Source organism: Bufo bufo, chromosome 1 (assembly GCF_905171765.1).
Source record: "Bufo bufo chromosome 1, aBufBuf1.1, whole genome shotgun sequence".
Lineage (NCBI taxonomy): Eukaryota > Metazoa > Chordata > Amphibia > Anura > Bufonidae > Bufo > Bufo bufo.
In genome coordinates, this window is record NC_053389.1 from 179,423,691 (window position 1) to 179,443,374 (window position 19,684).

General features: G+C 45.3%; 1 protein-coding gene across 1 annotated transcript in view; it reads right to left on the reverse strand.

The window, feature by feature from the left end:
* LOC121001626 overlaps nucleotides 1–19,684 on the reverse strand; it is a 100,565-nt gene that overhangs the window by 14,535 nt on the left and 66,346 nt on the right. The window contains exon 3 of the mRNA XM_040432796.1: nucleotides 16,470–16,751. Coding sequence (XP_040288730.1) covers nucleotides 16,470–16,751 — 282 coding nt within the window. The remainder of the gene's footprint in view (nucleotides 1–16,469; nucleotides 16,752–19,684) is intronic.

Here is a 19,684-nt window from a genome sequence, read left to right on the forward strand (position 1 = left end):
CCTATACCCCAAATTCCCTGTGACGGCAACATTCTACGGTCTCCCTAAAGTACACAAGGGGACAAACCCCTTGAAAGGACGACCGATAGTATCAGGGATTGGGAGTATATGTCACAACCTAGGAAAATACATCGACCAGATCCTCCTACCCTTCGTTACCTCCCTGCCCTCTTATACACGAGACAGTATGGACCTGCTCAAGAGAATAGAGGGTATCACACTAGACCGACAATCCATTCTAGCAAGCATAGACGTTGAGGCCCTGTACTCATCCATACCTCATGAGGCAGGTCTCAGAGCAGTAGAATACTACCTCAGTATGAGGGGCCAACAGTTCAGGGAACACAATCAGTTCGTCTTAAAACTCCTTAGATACATCTTGACACACAATTTTTTTGTATTTGATGGCAAATGGTACCACCAGCTCAGGGGCACCGCGATGGGTTGCTCATGTGCACCATCGTATGCAAATTTGCTCCTGGGCTGGTGGGAGACCAACAATGTCTTCGGCGAGGTGATGTCATCATGGACCGGGCCCATTATCCTGTGGGCCCGGTACATTGATGACATCTTCATCATCTGGAACGCATCCACATCAGCGTTTAAGATACTCGTTGAGAAACTAAACGAAAATATGTTAGGACTTCGTTTCACACATGAGACAAACGAAAACACCCTACCCTTCCTGGATATACTGATCCAAAGAAATGGTTCGGACGAGTTGGTTACCACCATATTTCGCAAACCAACAGCAACAAATTCCGTACTACACTGGAGCAGTAACCACCCCCTACCGCTCAAAAGGGGTATACCGAGGGGCCAGTATTTGCGCCTAAGGCGCAACTGCTCCACAAAAGCAGAATTTGTGAAACAGGCAGGGATTTTGAGGAGTAGATTCCTCTCCAGAGGATACCCCGATCCAGTGTTGAGGTCAGCATACCAAATGGCTTTAACCTCTTCAAGAACTGAACTACTGGTACCAAGAAATAAACCCCCAGATACCAGACAAAAAATCAGGGTAATAGGTACCTTCGATGAAGCCGCCAGTGACGTAAGAAAGATTCTACAAAAACACTGGCCGATACTAATGATGGATCCTGACATTAAAGAAAGGATTTTCGACTACCCTCAGATCACGTTCAGGAGGGGGAATAGCCTTAGAGACATGCTGGTACATAGCCACCATAAATCAACTACAAAAGGAACTTGGCTAGACAGGAAACCACTAGGGTGTTTTAGGTGCAGTGGATGTATTGCATGCAGTACAATACAAACATGTAAAGAATTTGTCAGTATCAACCTTCAAAAACCCTTTAGAATTAAGGATTTTATCAACTGCCGCACTAGGGGCGTCATCTACAGAATCACATGTGAATGCCCCTTAGAATATATAGGTAAAACGAAGCGAGAACTGCGCAGGCGGATTGGCGAACATTTGGGGGATATCGCCAATAAAAAAGATACGGCTGTATCACGCCACGTACACGAATATCATCATGGTGACCCACGCAGCATAAAAGCTATTGGCATCGAGGCAGTCGCCCCCCCGTTGCGAGGAGGTGACTGGGACCGCATGCTCCTTCAACATGAAGCACGCTGGATCCACACGCTGCGGACCACAGCCCCCCAAGGTCTAAACGAGCAATTGTGCTTCGGCTGTTTCATTTAATGAGTACTAGACCAGCCAAGAAGCGCCACATATCCCTATATGACCTGGACTGGCTGGCAGAACAAGACATGATAAGAACACATACCATGGAAACAGCATTTGTCAACCGAGAGACGTTAAACAATAAGCCCCCTCTGGCTGGTTTCCTTATCCAGAACGCACCTACTTCACGGAAATAAAAGATAAAAGTACATCAGAGTCTATGCTTTATACACCTTGTGGGCACAGGAACCGTGCCCTCCTTAGGGCACGCTTCATGCCCATTATAATAATAATCAGATCTAGGGGGCGTCCCTGTGACGATACTTGTATAGACTGATACCAAACATTGTGCCTTTTGGCATTTCAAAACTCGTCTATTGGATGCTAAAACCCAGACAGGTGCACCCCGATAGACAAGAGCACCCATTTATCATATATTACTCTTTATGCACCCGTGCCTATGTACCACTGACCAGAACACTTTTAATATAATCATATTGCAAGAAATGTCACATTAACATGCACCGCATTTGCTATAGACGGTGTTGAATTTATGGTTGCCACACAGAGTCCCGGTCACCTGGCAACCAATTAAACATTGGCTGGTGGATAACACATGTCCCGGGCAGATGACACAATCCTCAGCCATTAGAAATGACGTATCGGCATCGGATCACGTCAGTAGATTTATTACCATGCTGGTTATCTTCAGCATGGGCAGCGCATGCGCGGTTGCGTCGGCTGCCCAGCTGACGTCACGGCACTGCGCTTCAAGCCTCCTTCTGAGGCCGTTCTGTGCTTTCTCACAGCACTGATAGCGCATGCGTGAGCGCGTCGACGGTCCCGCTGACGTCATCACGCTGCGCTTCAAGCCTCGTTCTGAGGCCATCTGGTGTTCAAATAGGAGCGGGCGACTGCCGGCAAGCAGGCTTCATCACGGCCTCTGGACACGCCGCTGCGCTCCAAGAGAGGGACCGGACTATCTCCAGGTAACCCCCTCGATCTTGTCTCTATATTTTAGGCAAGTACCCAGCCCTGATACTCGATTAGAGCCTTCACTAAAGGCCAATACGTTTCAGTATCATTTGTGTCATATTTTCATCCTAATTATATATGACATATGTGTTGTTCACTGATCACAAGTTACCAACACTATATGTCATTAGATTATATTGCCCCTCTATGTGTGCCTAACATTCCCCTGATGAGTTTTATAGCAAAAATGAAACATGCGTGTAGGGACTAGCTACACTAGGGCACAATAGGGCCAAGTAGAAAAAGGGCCAGGTTCCGGACGGGGTCGTTCTTTTCAGAACGGGTGCTCCGTATTAGGACGTTAGGGGCGAGATAGCACCCTTAGTTTAGGGCTGTCTAGGTACCCCTCACCCACTAAATATCCCCGCCGGGCCCCCTTCGCTCTTCTCTACAGCAAAACCCTCTTGCGTTGGACATCTCCAGAGACCAGAGGACCACGGCCACAACGGTAGGACCTACTGGTTATTTAAGGTGCCGCCGTGCACCCATTTATTATTATTTTTTGCATTTAAAGGTGCCGCCGTGCACCAAGCACACTCGTATCCCTGGTGCCATCATGCACTTTTTCTTTACCTTTCATCATAGCATCTAGGGACATATTCTAATCTTGTATATATTAAAAGTTATGTTTTAACCTAAAATCACCATTACCACTTTGTTTACATGATGTAAACCCTGTTATATTTAAACTGCCCATTGCAGAGTGGCCTGTTGTTACTCTGTTGGCACAAGCCTTGCCAATTCCCTGAAAATACACCTCATTTAGTGAGTGCTGATACATAAAAAAATGTGCCATTGCCTCTCTTGTTCCCAGTGATCTTCACGATGACAGCTGCAGGAATATTGATGCTGGTTTTAACTAGACCCAGCAGAACCCTAACAATAATAATTGTCAATGCAGGAGCTGATTTCTCCTCAAATTGATGCAACCATCACACTCTGCCAAACAAACTGCCTCTCACTAACCAGCACTTCTCTACTTACCCTAATTTGGGTATGTCAAATACCAACATTAAAGGGGTTATCCAGGAATTTGATATTGATGACCTATCCTCAGAATGAGTCATCAATATCAAATCGTTGGAGGTACGATTCCCAAGATCCCCCTAGCCTATCAAACAGTTAAATGGCTGGGGTTCCAGAAGTTGGACCTCGACCAGAATTCCGTTACCCCTGATAAAGCCAGATTAGCTTGCGAAACATGTTGGGGGACAGTTTAGTGTTTTAGACTCTGAGGTCCGTGTCAGTTCAAGCTACAAGTATGACTAGCAGAGCATGTCCTAGTTTGAATAGTGTTTGCACATAGAATCCTCTATAGCAATACAGATAGGACGGTGCTGTACAGGTCTGCTAATACAGTATTCAAGTGTGTAAAGGCACAGGGAGTGTACCCCCGGCTCACATTGTAGCTAGGATACACATGCTGAAGTACTGACAGGGCATCAGATAGTTTTAACTCTTTCCTTAGCTCAGTTTCTTTTCACTCAGGAATTCTTAGCAGATTCATTAAAAGTAAAGTTTTAATATCTGGGACAAGCGAGGTCATTAGCCAAAATAGGCTTTATTTGTTGATTAATATAAACCCTTCCCAGATAGGGTCTAGTATTTTGTTAATGTTATTTCTACCACACAATGAAATCTATAAAACAAAAAACATAGCAGAACTTTTCTTTTTTCCATCTCTCCCAAAAATAATAAAAGCCCCCTTGCATTTATTTTGAAGAAAAAATAAAACAATGGCTCCTCGAATGTGGCATGAAAAATTGCTTGCTCATTAAAGGGAGTCTGTCAACAGTTTTATTTTTAAGCTGACAGCTGTAAATAGGTGACATGTAAACTAGTTAAAATATAGCTATGTTGATAGTCATATTATTTACATAAGCCAGAAAAAAAGTAATTTTTCTTCAGGGCTTTTCTTAACTGTGGAAGGTCCTGGGCTCTCTGAAGAAAGTGACATCAAATCTCTCTGCTCTGAGATTGAGCTCTAGCAGTGTTCTGGATGGAAGCACTATTACAGCTATATACAAAACACAACCACATTACAGATGTGTGCTTCAAGGGGTTATCCGATATCAGAAACCGCCCCCCCATGTGCCATGCCCCTCAGAGGGAATATACTTACCTGGGTCCCCGTTCCATGCGCCGCTCCTGGTCTTCCACAATGCTAGGGAGTAGAGTTGAGCGGACACCTGGATGTTCGGGTTTGACGTGTTTGGCCGAACTTCACAAAAAAGTTCGAGTTCGGAACACGAACTTGACCACGAATCCTATTGAAGTCAATGGGGACCCGAACTTTGGAGCATTAAAATGGCTCTAAAAAAGTCATGGAAAGGGCTAGAGGGCTGCAAATGGCAGCAAAATGTGGTTAAGAAAATGGCAAATGCTCTGCAAACAAATGTGGATATGGAAATGACTTAAAATAACATAAAATAAATCTTGATCTTGGAGGATGAGGTCCATATGAAGTAGGAGGTTGAGGAGACAGTGGATGTGGCGGTGTAGGTGGAAGCGGCGGTGGAGGAGGAGGAGGTAGCCTACACTGCTTTTAGGTTTTATTTTTTATTATTTTCATAATTTTTTTTGTTTAAATTAAGGTACACCCCAAAACATTGGGAAATATAACCTGTGATAACCCCCTCCAGCCATGCTAAAAAAACGTTCAGACAATACACTAGCTGCAGGGCAGGCCAGCACCTCCAAGGCGTAAAGGGCAGGCTCAGGCCATGTGCCCAATTTGGAGACCCAGAAGTTGAAGGGGGCAGACCCATCAGTCAGTACGTGTAGGTGTGTGCACAAATACTGCTCCACCATGTCAGACGTCCCAGTGATGTCCATGATCCAGTGGATGTGGCGGTGTAGGTGGAAGCGGCGGTGGAGGAGGAGGAGGAAGCCTACACTGCTTTTAGGTTTTATTTTTTATTATTTTCATTATTTTTTTTGTTTAAATTAAGGTACACCCCAAAACATTGGGAAATATAACCTGTGATAACCCCCTCCAGCCATGCTAAAAAAACGTTCAGACAATACACTAGCTGCAGGGCAGGCCAGCACCTCCAAGGCGTAAAGGGCAGGCTCAGGCCATGTGCCCAATTTGGAGACCCAGAAGTTGAAGGGGGCAGACCCATCAGTCAGTACGTGTAGGTGTGTGCACACATACTGCTCCACCATGTCAAACGTCCCAGTGATGTCCATGATCCAATTGGATATCTGATCTATCAACTTTCTATGTTTTTTTCTGCGCCTACCATGTTGATCACGGTTAGTGGCGAATCAGGGTTCCACGCCGGAGAGGGAGCGTGAGAAAGGGATACCACATCCAAGGAAGGTCAATGTATGAAATTGAATGTGATCGAACGGAAATGTGGGACAAATTATTGAAGCCGAAGCTTCCAAGTAAAGGAGGGGCGCGCTGCAATTACCCACTTCCGACTCGGGGAGGTAGTGACGATAAATAACAATACAGGACTCTTAAGATGCCCTGTTATTGGAATGATTAATAAAAAATTATAGGGAATGTCACTGGGTATTTTGGATTTGGAAACGTTAGACTGGAGAGGCCCTGCTGCCGCTTTGTTGACTCTAGATAACTTGTGCCTGATCGCACGTTCGCGTGACGTGCACGATCCATTTGGATATCTTCTCTATCAACTTTCAATGTTCTTTTCTGCGCCTACCATGTTGATCACGGTTAATGGCAAATCAGGGTTCCACGCTGGAGAGGGAGCGTGAGAAAGAGATACCACATCCAAGGGAGGTCAATGGCTCCAATGTGATCGAGCGGAAATGTGGGACAAGTTGTTAAAGTTGAAGCATTGAATGAAAGGAGGGGGGGGGGCGCGTCAATTAAAGATTCATTTTTAAAATATAATTCCCTGTCACCTATTCAGAGCATGGTTTTTCATCACCAAAAATAGGTTAATGTCACCTACCAATGGAACAGACGATTTTTTTAAATTTCAGTCCCTGTCAACTATGCATAGCAGGGGTTTATTCACGGCAAAACTGGGTTCATGTCACCCACTAATTGAACAGACGATTTTGCTATGCAGAGCAGGGGTTTATTCACGGCAAAAATGGTAAAATGTCACCCAAGAATGTAACAGGCGAATTAGTGAAATTCATTTCCTTGTCCACTAGGTAGAGCAGGAGTATATCATAGCCAAAAATTGGGGAATTTCACCCGACAATGTAACAGACAAATTAGTAAAATTTATGAACCTGTCCACTAGGTAAAGCAGGGATATATCACAGCCAAAAATTGGTGAATGTCACCCAACTATGTAACAGAAAAATTAGTGAAATTTATTAACCTGTCTACTAGGTAGAGCAGGGGTATATCTTCACAGCCAAAAAATGGTGAATGTCACCTAACTATGTAACAGAAAAATTAGTGAAATTTATTAACCTGTATACTAGGTAGAGCAGGAGTATATCATAGCCAAAAATTGGTGAATTTCACCCAACAATGTAAGAGACAAGTTAGTGACATTTATTAACCTGTCCACTAGGTAGAGCAGGGGTATATCAAAGGCAAAAATTTGGGATATGTAACCCAACAATGTTTCAGACAAATGAGTGAAATGACTTAAAATAAAATACGTAAAAATTAACAAAAAATGATCTTGATGTATGAGGTGGAGGTCCATATGGAGTAGGAGGTTGAGGAGGCGGGGACATAGCGGTGTAGGTGGAAGCAGCGGTGTAGGAGGACGAGGTAGCCAACACTGGCTTTTGGTTTAAATTATTTATTTATTTTTAAATTAGGGTACACCCCAAAAGAGTGGGAAATATCAAAATACAACAATGAGCAATTGCGCTGCAGTCTAACAATGGCTGGGTAAGGCCGGTATACATGTCTATTCTGCACAAGGTATGGACAAGTCCTGTGGGATCCATGCCTGGTTTATTTTAATGAACATGAGCTTGTCCACATTGGCTGTGGACAGGCGGAGTGCTAAACACACATTCAGACAATACACTGGCTGCAGGGCAGGCCAGCACCTCCAAGGCGTAAAGGGCATGAACGTATTAAAGTTCTAGATAAAAACAGGCAAGCTCAGGCCATGTTCCCAATTTGGAGACCCAGAAGTTGAAGGGGGCAGACCCATCATTCAGTACGTGTAGGGGTGTGCACACATACTGCTCCACCATGTTGCTGAAATGCTGCCTCCTGCTAAGACGTTCCATATCAGCTGGTGGTGCTAGTTGTTTTGGCGTGCTAACAAAGATTTTTCACATTTCGGCCATGCTAACCCTGCCTTCTGAGGGGCTGGTGGTACCCCAACTGCGTTGGCAACCTCTTCCTCCTCCTCTGCCTTCACCTTGTGCTTCCACTGTGCCCCCGCTGTCAGGTGGGAATGCCACCAGCAGCGCATCTACCAGCGTGTGCTTGTACTCACGCATCTTCCAATCACGCTCCAGTGACGGTATTAAGGACGGTACGTTGTCCTTGTAACGGGGATCCAGCAGCGTGGCCACCCAGTAATCAGCACAAGTTAGAGTGTGGGCAACTCGACGGTCGATGCGGAGATACTGCAGTATGTAATCGCTCATGTGTGCCAGGCTGCCCAGAGGCGATGAAAAGCTGTCCTCTGTGGGAGGTGTATCGTCTGTGTCCTCTGTATCCCCCCAGCCACGCACCAGTGATGGCCATGAGCTGGTTTGGGTGCCACCATGCTGTGAACACGGTTTCTCCTCCTCATCATCCTCCACCTTGTCATCCTCTAGAACTGTGCCCTGGCTGGACAATTGTGTACCTGACGTTTGTGGGTGCAGGAACCCACCCTCGGAGCCACTTGTGAATGACTGGCCTGAAACCCTATGAAATCATCCCTCTTCCTCCTCCTCCTCCTGTGCCACATCCTCTTCCATCATCGCCCGAAGTGTTCTTTTTTAAGGAGGCATAGAAGTAGGATAGTAACGCTGAGAACGGTGTCATCGGCACTGGCCCTGTTCGTGGAGTACTCGAAACAGCGCAACAAGGCACACAGGTCTCGCATGGAGGCCCACTCATTGGTGGTGAAGTGGTGCTGTTCCGCAGAGCGACTCACTCGTGCTTGCTGCAGCTGAAACTCCACTATCGCCTGCTGCTGCTCGCACAGTCTGGCCAGCATGTGCAAAGTGGAGTTTCACCTTGTGGGCACGTTGCATATGAGGCGGTGAGCGGGAAGGCCAAAGTTACGCTGCAGCGCTGACAGGTGAGCAGCAGCAGGGTGAGAACGCCGAAAGCGCGCACAGACGGCCCGCACTTTATGCAGCAGCTCTGACATATCGGGGTAATTTTTAAGGAATCTCTGCACCACCAAATTCAGCACATGTGCCAGGCAAGGGGTGTGTGTCAAACCGGCTAGTCCTAGAGCTGCTACGAGATTTCGCCCATTATCGCACACCACCAGGCCGGGCTTGAGGCTCACTGGCACCAACCACTCATCGGTCTGTTGTCCCATGCCCGTCCACAGCTCCTGCACGGTGTGGGGTTTGTCCCCCAAACAGATCATTTTTAAAACTGCCTGCTGTCGTTTACCTCTGGCTGTGCTGAAGTTGGTGGTGAAGGTGTTAAGCTGACCGGATGAGGAAGCGGTAGAGGATAAGGAAGTAGAGTAGGAGGAGGAAGCAACAGGAAACAAAGAGAAGCGCCCTGCAATCCTCGGTGGTGGAAGGACATGTGCCAAACTGCTATCCGCCTCAGGCCCAGCCGCCACTGCATTTACCCAGTGTGCTGTTAGAGAGATATATAACGTCCCTGACCATGCTTATTGGTCGAGGTATCCGTAGTTAGGTGGACCTAGCCACAGATGGTGTTGCGCAGTGCACATTTGATTTTGTCCCCCGCTTGGATGTGCAGGGATGGCACGCCTGGAAAAGTAGTGGCGGCCTTGGCACGATGTACTGTGGAACAGCCACTGCCATAAGGCTTTTAAAACTCTCCGTCTCCACCAGACAGAATGACAGCATTTCAAAGGCCAGTAATTTTGAAATGTTGGCATTCAGGGCCAGGGATCGCAGGTGGGTAGGGGGGTACTTCCTATTCCGCTCCAGTGTTTAGGGGATGGAGAGCTGAACGCTTCCGTGGGACATTGTGGAGATGCTTTGTGGCCGAGGTGGCAGGTGCCATTGTCACTCCAGAGGTGGATGAAGAGGCCGAGATTGCAGCAGAAGAGAAAGCAGGAGGAGCCAGAGACCTTTCTTTGTTTTTGAGGTGTCTACTCCACTGCAGCTCATGCTTTGCACTTAGATGCCTGGTCATGCAGATTGTGCTCAGGTTGAGAATGTTTACGCCTTGCTTCAGGCTCTGATTGCACAGTGTGCAAACCACTCGTGTCTTGTCGTCAGCACATTTTCTGAAGAACTGCCACGCCAGGGAACTCCTTGGAGCTGGCTTTGGTGTGCTCGGTCCCTTGCTGCGGTGGACAGTAGCAGGCGTACTGTCTAGGGGACGGCCGCTCCGCTTTTGCACCCTGCTCCCTCTTCTGCTGTGCTGGTGGCTCTGTGCGACCACCGTCTCTTCCTCCGAACTACACAGGTCACTCGCATGACCTTGATTCCATGTGGGATCGAGGACCTCATCGTCCTCCAAATCATCTTCCACCAGTCTTCACCCCTGCCCTCCTTGTTGTTCTTCACACTGCAGAAAGCCCCAGCAGTTGGCACCTGTGTTTCGTCATCATCCGAGACATGCTGCGGTGGTCCTCCCATGTACTCATCTTGAAACATAAGTGGTTGGGCATCGATGCACTCAATCTCTTCCACTTCTGGGGCAGGGCTATGTGGATGGCCCTGGGAAACCCTGCTAGTAGAGTCATCAAAAAGCAGAAGAGACTGCTGCATGACTTGGGGCTTAGACTGCTTGGCTGATTTGCAAGGGGCTGAGGTGAAAGACTGAAGGACATCGGCTGCAGGTGCCAACTCTAATCTTTCAGCAGGAGACTGGGTGGGAGACAATGTGAAGGAACTGGAGGCACTGTCAGCAACCCAATCTACTATCGCCTATACTTGTTCTGGCCTCACCATCCGTAGAGCCGCATTAGGACCGACCAAATACCGCTGCAGGTTCAGTCGCCTACTCGCACCTGAGGAAGGTGTTTCACTTGTGCTTGTAGCTGGCACAGATCGACCACGTCCTCTCCCTGCAACAGGAGCTCCACCAGCAGCACCACGACCGGGGCCACGTCCCTTATTTGACTCTCTCCTCATTCTCTGCAAATTTAGTATCTTGCCCAAAATGGGTGTTTTTTTAATAACAGAATATAACAGCAGTATCTAACGCTTGTATTTCACACTGAAAAATGCAGCAAAGGCCGCTAATTTAGTATTTTTCCCAAAATGGATGTTTTTTTAAACACAGAATATTATTGCAGTATTTCAAGATTGTATTTCACACTGACAGATGCAGCAAAGGCTGCCAATTTAGTATTTTGCCCAAAATGGGTGTTTTTTTAAATAGCAGAATATTATTGCAGTATTTCAAGCTTGTATTTCACACTGACAGATGCAGCAAAGGCCGCAAATTTAGTATTTTGCCCAAAATGGGTGTTTTTTTTTAAACCCAGAATATTAATGCAGTATTTCAAGCTTGTATTTCACACTGACAGATGCAGAAAAGGCCGCAGATGTAGGGTATTGCCAAAAATGGGTGTTTTTTTAAACCCAGAATATTATGGCAGTTTTTCAAGCTTGAATTTCACACTGACAGATGCAGCAAAGGCCGCTAATTTAGTATTTTGCCCAAAATGGGTGTTTTTTTTTAATAACAGAATATAACAGCAGTATCTAACTTTTGTATTTCACACTGACAAATGCACCAAAGAAAGCTAATTTAGTATTTTGCCCAAAATGTTTTTATTTTAAACCCAGAATATTATGGCAGTATTTCAAGCTTGTATTTCAAACTGACAAATGCAGCAATGGCCGCTAATTTAGTATTTTGCCCAAAGTGGGTGTTTTTTTAATAACAGAAAACAACAGCAGTATCTAATGCTTTTATTTCCAACACTGACAAATGCAGCAAAGGCCGCTAATTTAGTATTTTGCCAAAAATGGGTGTTTTTTTAAACCCAGAATATTATGGCAGTATTTCAAGCTTGTATTTCACACTGACAGATGCAGCAAAAGCCGCAAATGTAGGGTATTGCCAAAAATGGGTGTTTTTTTTAAACCCAGAATATTATGGCAGTATTTCAAGCTTGTATTTCAAACTGACAAATGCAGCAAAGGCCGCTAATTTAGTATTTTGCCCAAAATGGGCGTTTTTTTTTAAACCCAGAATATTAATGCAGTATTTCAAGCTTGTATTTCACACTGACAGATGCAGAAAAGGCCGCAGATGTAGGGTATTGCCAAAAATGGGTGTTTTTTTAAACCCAGAATATTATGGCAGTTTTTCAAGCTTGAATTTCACACTGACAGATGCAGCAAAGGCCGCTAATTTAGTATTTTGCCCAAAATGAATGTTTTTTTAATAACAGAATATAACAGCAGTATCTAATGCTTTTATTTCCAAAACTGACAAATGCAGCAAAGGCCGCTAATTTAGTATTTTGCCCAAAATGGGTGTTTTTTTAAACCCAGAATATTATGGCAGTATTTCAAGCTTGTATTTCACACTGACAGATGCAGCAAAAGCCGCAAATGTAGGGTATTGTCAAAAATGGGTGTTTTTTTTAAACCCAGAATATTATGGCAGTATTTCAAGCTTGTATTTCAAACTGACAAATGCAGCAAAGGCCGCTAATTTAGTATTTTGCCCAAAATGGATGTTTTTTTAAACACAGAATATTATGGCAGTATTTCAAGCTTGTATTTCAAACTGACAAATGCAGCAAAGGCCGCTAATTTAGTATTTTGCCCAAAATGGATGTTTTTTTAAACACAGAATATTATTGCAGTATTTCAAGCTTGTATTTAACACTGACAGATGCAGAAAAGGCTGCAGATGTAGGGTATTGCCAAAAATTGGTGTTTTTTTAAGCCCAGAATATTATTGCAGTATTTCAAGCTTGTATTTCGCAGTGACAAATGCAGCAAAGGCCCCAGATGTAGAGTATTGCCAAAAATTTGTGTTTTTTCAAACCCAGAATATTATGGCAGTATTTCAAGTTTGTATTTCAAACTGACAAATGCAGCAAAGGCCGCTAATTTAGTATTTTGCCCAAAATGGATGTTTTTTTAAACACAGAATATTATGGCAGTATTTCAAGCTTGTATTTCAAACTGACAAATGCAGCAAAGGCCGCTAATTTAGTATTTTGCCCAAAATGGATGTTTTTTTAAACACAGAATATTATTGCAGTATTTCAAGCTTGTATTTAACACTGACAGATGCAGAAAAGGCTGCAGATGTAGGGTATTGCCAAAAATGGGTGTTTTTTTAAGCCCAGAATATTATTGCAGTATTTCAAGCTTGTATTTCACAGTGACAAATGCAGCATAGGCCCCAGATGTAGAGTATTGCCAAAAATTTGTGTTTTTTCAAACCCAGAATATTATGGCAGTATTTCAAGCTTGTATTTCACACTGACAAATGCAGCAAAGGCCCCAGATGTAGGGTATTGCCAAAAAATGGGTGTTTTTTTAAACCTAGAATATTATGGCAGTATTTCAAACTTGTATTTCACACTGACAAATGCATCAAAGGCCCCAGATGTAGGGTATTGCCAAAAATTGGTGTTTTTTTTAAACCCAGAATATTATGGCAGTATTTCAAGCTTGTATTTCACACTGAAAAATGCAGCAAAGACCCAAGATGTAGGGTATTGCCAAAAATTAGCGATTTTTTTTTAAAGCCAGAATATAATTGCAGTATTTTAAGCTTGTATTTGACTGTTACAAAAGCACATATGCTGTGCTGGTGCACTGAACTTGCATAAAATGGCAGCCGACGCCCACCTAACTAACAGACGGATAAAATTTATTTTTCAGTGTCACTGGGCTCAGGGCAGGGTAAAAATATTGTGCACTGCACCCACAAAACAAAATCGCTGTAGATCGCTGCGGTAAACAAGCACTTCTGATAAAAGATTCTTTCCTATTCTCTCCCTCACAGCAGCAGCATCCTATCCCTACACTAATCAGAGCAGAGTGACGTGCAGCGCTACGTGACTCCAGCTTATATAGAGGCTGGGTCACATGCTTCACTGGCCAATCACAGTCATGCCATTAGTAGGCAAGGTTGTGATGGCTTCTAAGGGCACACGAGTTAAACACTTGTTGATTGGCTGCTCTGCAGCCTTTCAAAAAGCGCAATTAACTCACCGATCACCGAACTCGAACCCAAACTTTTACTGAAAAGTTCGGGTTCTGGTCCGGGGTCCAAAAATCCTAAAGTTCGGCTCAACCCTACTAGGGAGGCTTGTCCCTGTCCCTGCCTGCCATTGGCTGCTTGTCCCCAACATTAGATGTTTTCATCCGTACACAGGGAGAAGCAGCAGCGGCAGTGCGGGGACCAGTTAAGTATATTACCTCTGAGGGGCCCTGTTACATGGGGGGGCTGTTTGTGATATCAGATAATCCCTTTCAGGCATTACTCTACTACTGGGCAAACTTTCTTGGCAGCCTAGGTAATAACAACAGGAGACAATATCCTTTATAGTGTTCAGCTTTTAAATCTCATAAAAGATTGCATTAATTCAGTTATCTGGCATAAAGAAGAATTTATAAACAGATGAAGAAAAGATTAAGGGGCACATTTATTAAAGGGTTTTGCCATCTCAGACAATGGGGGCAAATCGCTAGGATATGCCCTCATTGTCTGATAGGTGCGTGTCTCACCTCTGGGACCCGCACCTACAATAAGAATGGAGCAGGGAAATGAACGGAGGGCACACTGCGCATGCGCAGCCGCCCTCCATTAATTTCTATGTGGCCGCCGAAAATAGCTGAGCCAGCTGGCTTGGCTATTTCCGTCTTCCCCATAGAAATTAATGGGAGCAGGGGCCGCGCGTGCATGGTACGCTCCCATTCACTTCTACGGGACCAGTGGGGAGCAGCGCTTGGTGGTGGATGGACCTCAGGATATCCGGGGTCCTCCAGCCACAGCTCTCCTCGCTCCGTTCTCGTTGTATCAGACAATGGAGGCATATACTAGCGATATGCCCCCATTGTCTGAGATGGAAATACCCCTTTAAGACCAGCGTTTTAGACGCCCATCTTAATAATCCTATACCTGGCGGTGGATCCACCAAAGTTATAAAGAGGCGCTGGCCTCTACATAACTTCAACGGATTCTCTGTCACTGCTAAATGTAAGACCGCTTCCCATAGGCATGCACAGCCTATTGCATTAGGGTGTGCACCCTAAAGCACAGACACACACACCACGCGCGTGTGTATGTATGTTTATATTATATAGACATACACACACACACATATATATACACTCTGCATACATACATACAGACCCGCACTATCAATATAATGAAGGGAGAAGAAATCACTTTTAAACTTACTGTATTTTTCGCCCTATTAGATGCTCCGGCCCATAAGACGCACCTAGGTTTTAGAGGGGGACAATAAGAAAAAAAATGTTTCATTACACCAGACCACCAATCAGACCCCCAATGTTAATCATACCTCAGCTGACAGCCCCAATAAGACCCCCAATGTTAATAACACCCCAATAAGACCTCAGATCAGACCCCCAATCAGACCTCAGCTCAGACCCCAATGTGAATGACCCCCAATCAGGTCTCAGATAAGAGCCCCAGTGCCTCATATCAGCCCCCAGTGACTCATATCAGCCCCCAATGCCTTATATCAGTCCCCAGTGCCTCATATCAGCGCTCCAGTGCCCCTCTTCAGCCCCCCAGCAGCTTCTCTTCAGCCCCCAGTGCCTCATATGAGCCCCCAGTGCCCCTCGTCAGCCCCCCCAGTGCCTCATATCAGCCCCCAGTGCCCCTCTTCAGCCCCCTAGCAGCCTCTCTTTAGCCCCCAGTGCCTCATATCAGCCCCCAATGCCCCTCTTCAGCCACCCAGTGCCCCTATTCAGTCCCCCAGTGCCCCTCTTCAGTCCCTCAGCAGCCTCTCTTCAGCCCCCCAGTGCCTCATATCAGCCCCCAGTGCCCCTCTTCAGCCCCCAGTTCCTCCATCAGCCCCAAATAAAATAAAAAAAACACTTACCTTTCCTGCTCCGGATGCCGCCGCTCCTCACTGCCCGCGCTCGGTAATCCTCTTGTACAGTCTGCTGTGTGGGCGCGCACAGTATGAGGTCATAGTGCGGCCTCACACTGTGCGCAGCCTTCACAGTGGAGCACCGAGGACCAGGAAGAGGTGAGTATAGCGCTTTCAGCGCTTCCCGGCCCTACATACAAACGAGATGGCAGTGCAGCATGGAGGTGATATAACCTCAAGTTGGCCTGATTAGGGTGTGCTCAGGCACACCCGACACACCCCGTGCGCACGCCTAGGCAGCTTCCTTGCTGTGTTACATTTAGACCATTTTCTACGCCTAAAACAAGCGTCCCTGCCCACGCCCCTTTTTTTTTAGACCTGGTGTGAGTGGGGAGAAGTCGTAGATTGCGGCGCAAAGGATCTTTGTGGTGCAATCTGCGCCAGAAATATGCCTGATTTAGGTGTATTTCTGTTTGATAAATGACCCCCTAACTATATTTCAAGGAATCTCCACGTTGTGATGGCTATGGACATCTTTGCAACCCACCCAAACTGTACGCTCATGTGAAATAGCATGTCTCTACTATAATAAAGATGGGTCAGAGAAACATATTAATTTATGCCCCCAGTACTATGGTTTATATAACTGCAGGAAAATAAATGGTCACCAGTGCACTTACCTCGGACATAAATATTCAATGGAGAGCTGAACTCAGAACAGTTTCTATGATCATTGCAGTATTTGCAGGAATAGTCCCCATCTTGTTCAATCTGAATGTTCATAAAGGAAAATTTGCCATGGCTGTCTTCTCTAGTTTCATTCTTTCCATTTGATTTTTCATGCACTAAATAAAAAATGCTCCCTGATACTGTAATACAACTCAATGCAATGTTGTCACCTTTCATAACGTTCTTTTGAGTATCTTCTGTAACTAACTGAAGAATTGGTTTTTGAAGAGCACCTGGGTTATAAAAGAAGTAGAGGTTACATAGTAAATGATTAAAGCACTTGTAACATTACAAGAAAATCTTAATGCATATTACTCTTAGTACTGATAGAAAGGTTGTGTGTATATTCCTTATTTTGATTGTGTAGTACCCCAGAGCAGGCACTACCAATCCTGCAACCTGCTACTGTCTTAAATTCCTAACCAATATGTGACACCACCATGCCTGCTGTTTCCAAGTCTGTTCATTAGGTGCTATGTAACTGTTATGTATTGTGTTTCATGCACTGTGCCTGGTTTACCAACAGGTTGCAGTGTGTCTGGCAATGAGCTATAGTTAGAATGGAAATAACCATTCCATTCTCCCCCTCCTCCATGTCCAGATCCTCCAAGGGGAGGTGTTTTTTTTCCTGTTGAGTCTAATCTAGTCTGGTCGAATCTAGTCCAGCCAGCGGCTAGAGTAGCAATGCAGTGCAGTCCTGGCCTAGAACCTGGACAGGAAGCAAAGCAGAGAATCAGCAGTTTAAGTTAAAGGGTTTCTACCACCACATTTTGACCCAATTAGCTTTCAGACACTAGCGATCTGCTAGTGTCTGCTGTACCTAACCATGCTATTGTAATCCCTTAATCTGCAGCGGTTACCCTAAAAAACGTAGTTTTATTGGTATGCAAATGAGCCTCTAGGTGCTATGGGGGTGTCTTTTCAGCACCTAGAGGCTCCGTCCACTCACCATTTCTGCCGCCCAGCGCGCTCCAGCCCGCCCCTCTCCTCTAGATTGACAGCCTACTTGCGCCTGCGCCGTGTGCTTCTGTATTCGGTGCAGGCGCAGTGACTGTTGGACTGCTCCCTGCTCCGTAATCGGCGCAGGCGCAGTGAAGATGCCGGCGCAGGGAGACAGTCACTGCGCCTGCACCGAATACAGAAGCACACGGCGCAGGCGCAAGTAGGCTGTCAATCTAGAGGAGAGGGGCGGGCTGGAGCGCGCTGGGCGGCAGAAATGGTGAGTGGACGGAGCCTCTAGGTGCTGAAAAGACGCCCCCATAGCACCTAGAGGCTCATTTGCATACCAATAAAACTACGTTTTTTAGGGTAACCGCTGCAGATTAAGGAATTACAATAGCATGGTTAGGTACAGCAGACACTAGCAGATCGCTAGTGTCTGACAGCTAATTAGGTCAAAATGTGGTGGTAGAAACCCTTTAAGCCAGCCCTAGCCAAGAGGTTGGAGGAGTTCAAAAGTCTAGCAAAGTGTGATCAGAAGCCCACGGGGCACTGAGATTGCTATCCATGGCGTGAAGCCCAGATAAAGGAAGCACCTTACAAGAAAACAGACAAAAGGGAGACAGTTCAGCACAGTAGTAATAGAGAAGGGAACCCAGTTCACCTGCCAGTGTACCCTAAAACCTGCTGGAGCCAACAACTACCATGATTCTGTATGAGCTGCTACCTGTTTATTCAAGCATCAAGTAAAACCAACTCAACTTGCATTAAAGTCTGGACCTTACTTATTCCATCTCCTACCAAGTACAAACCTTCTGTATAGCTGCTACGTGGCCTAACCTTGGAGCGCCATTGTCTGGGTAGGAGCACCGTGACGCATTACATAGCCACACCACCGCTTGGCATCCTAACCCTGGAACTAGTAGAGCCTCCTGGGACTGGCTTGCTGCAATTGTAAGGCCCACACTCTGTGCACTAAGCCAATAATATTCATTTTCCATGCTCCTCATTTTTTCCTGTCTCTTTGATGCTATTTCACTAAATTACTGTGTGGAAAACTACAGCTGTACCCCCTCCTCCCATGGGCCAGAATATGACAGTTTAGGGCCATATGCAAAAATAAATGCAAATAATAATAAAAAAAAACCATAACATCAATTCAAAATTATAGTCATTGGCTCATTGGTAAAGAAGAGGTGGTGGTCTATACAGTATATCTGGGAGAAAGAATCCTAATATACTGACAGCTGGCTTTGAATGGCAACATTAGGTTCCAAAAGAAGAGGTGTGATAAGCATTACTCAATTTAAAAAAAATATATATATTTACATAGGCAATGCCCCTAAGCACCTCTAACCTTCTGCATTGTAATCACTTTAGTACTTCACCATACTGTGAAATGGATAAAACCTAGAATAAACAGACTCCAAAATAAGTACAGACCTCAGTATAACCCCAGATTGTACGTCAAAATACAGACCCAGACCTTGAAATAAATACAGATCTCAGAACATAGAGTAAATGCAGACCCAGAATAAATACAGATCCAAAGCCCCTAAAAAAATACAGACTCACATCAGACCCCAAAATAAATATGGATAGAGTCCTAAATAAATGAACCCTCAGAACAAATAAAGACCCCGAAAAATAACTACAGACCCCAGACCTCTGCTACATAACTGAGAATACAGACCACAGTCAAAAAATAACTTCACACTCCAGACAAGTGTTAGGGACAATGGTTGTGGAACCATTATGCCAACAAACTGGTCCTGGAGGTCCCCTGGTTTTCACCCTTTCACCCCCAAACAGGGATCAGGAATTCTCTCCAGGCACCAGAAGCACAAGCATGGTCATAGACAGAACCAGACAAAATGAATCAAAGAAAAACACAAGACTAAGGCCTCTTTCACACGGGCGTCATGGATTTGGGCCGGATAAGATGCAGGTGCGTCGCGGGAAAATGCGCGATTTTTCCACGTGAGTGCAAAACATTTTAATACGTTTCATCACCGAAGTTCGGGTTTGGGTTAGGTGTTGTGTAGATTTTATTATTTTCCCTTATAACATGGTTATAAGGGAAAATAATAGCATTCTTAATACAGAATGCTTAGTAAAATAGGGCGGAAGGAAGAATTTAACTCACCTTAATCCACTTGTTCACGCAGCCCGGCTTCTCTTCTTTCTTCTTCTTTGAGGAAAAGGACCTGTGGTGACGTCACTGCGC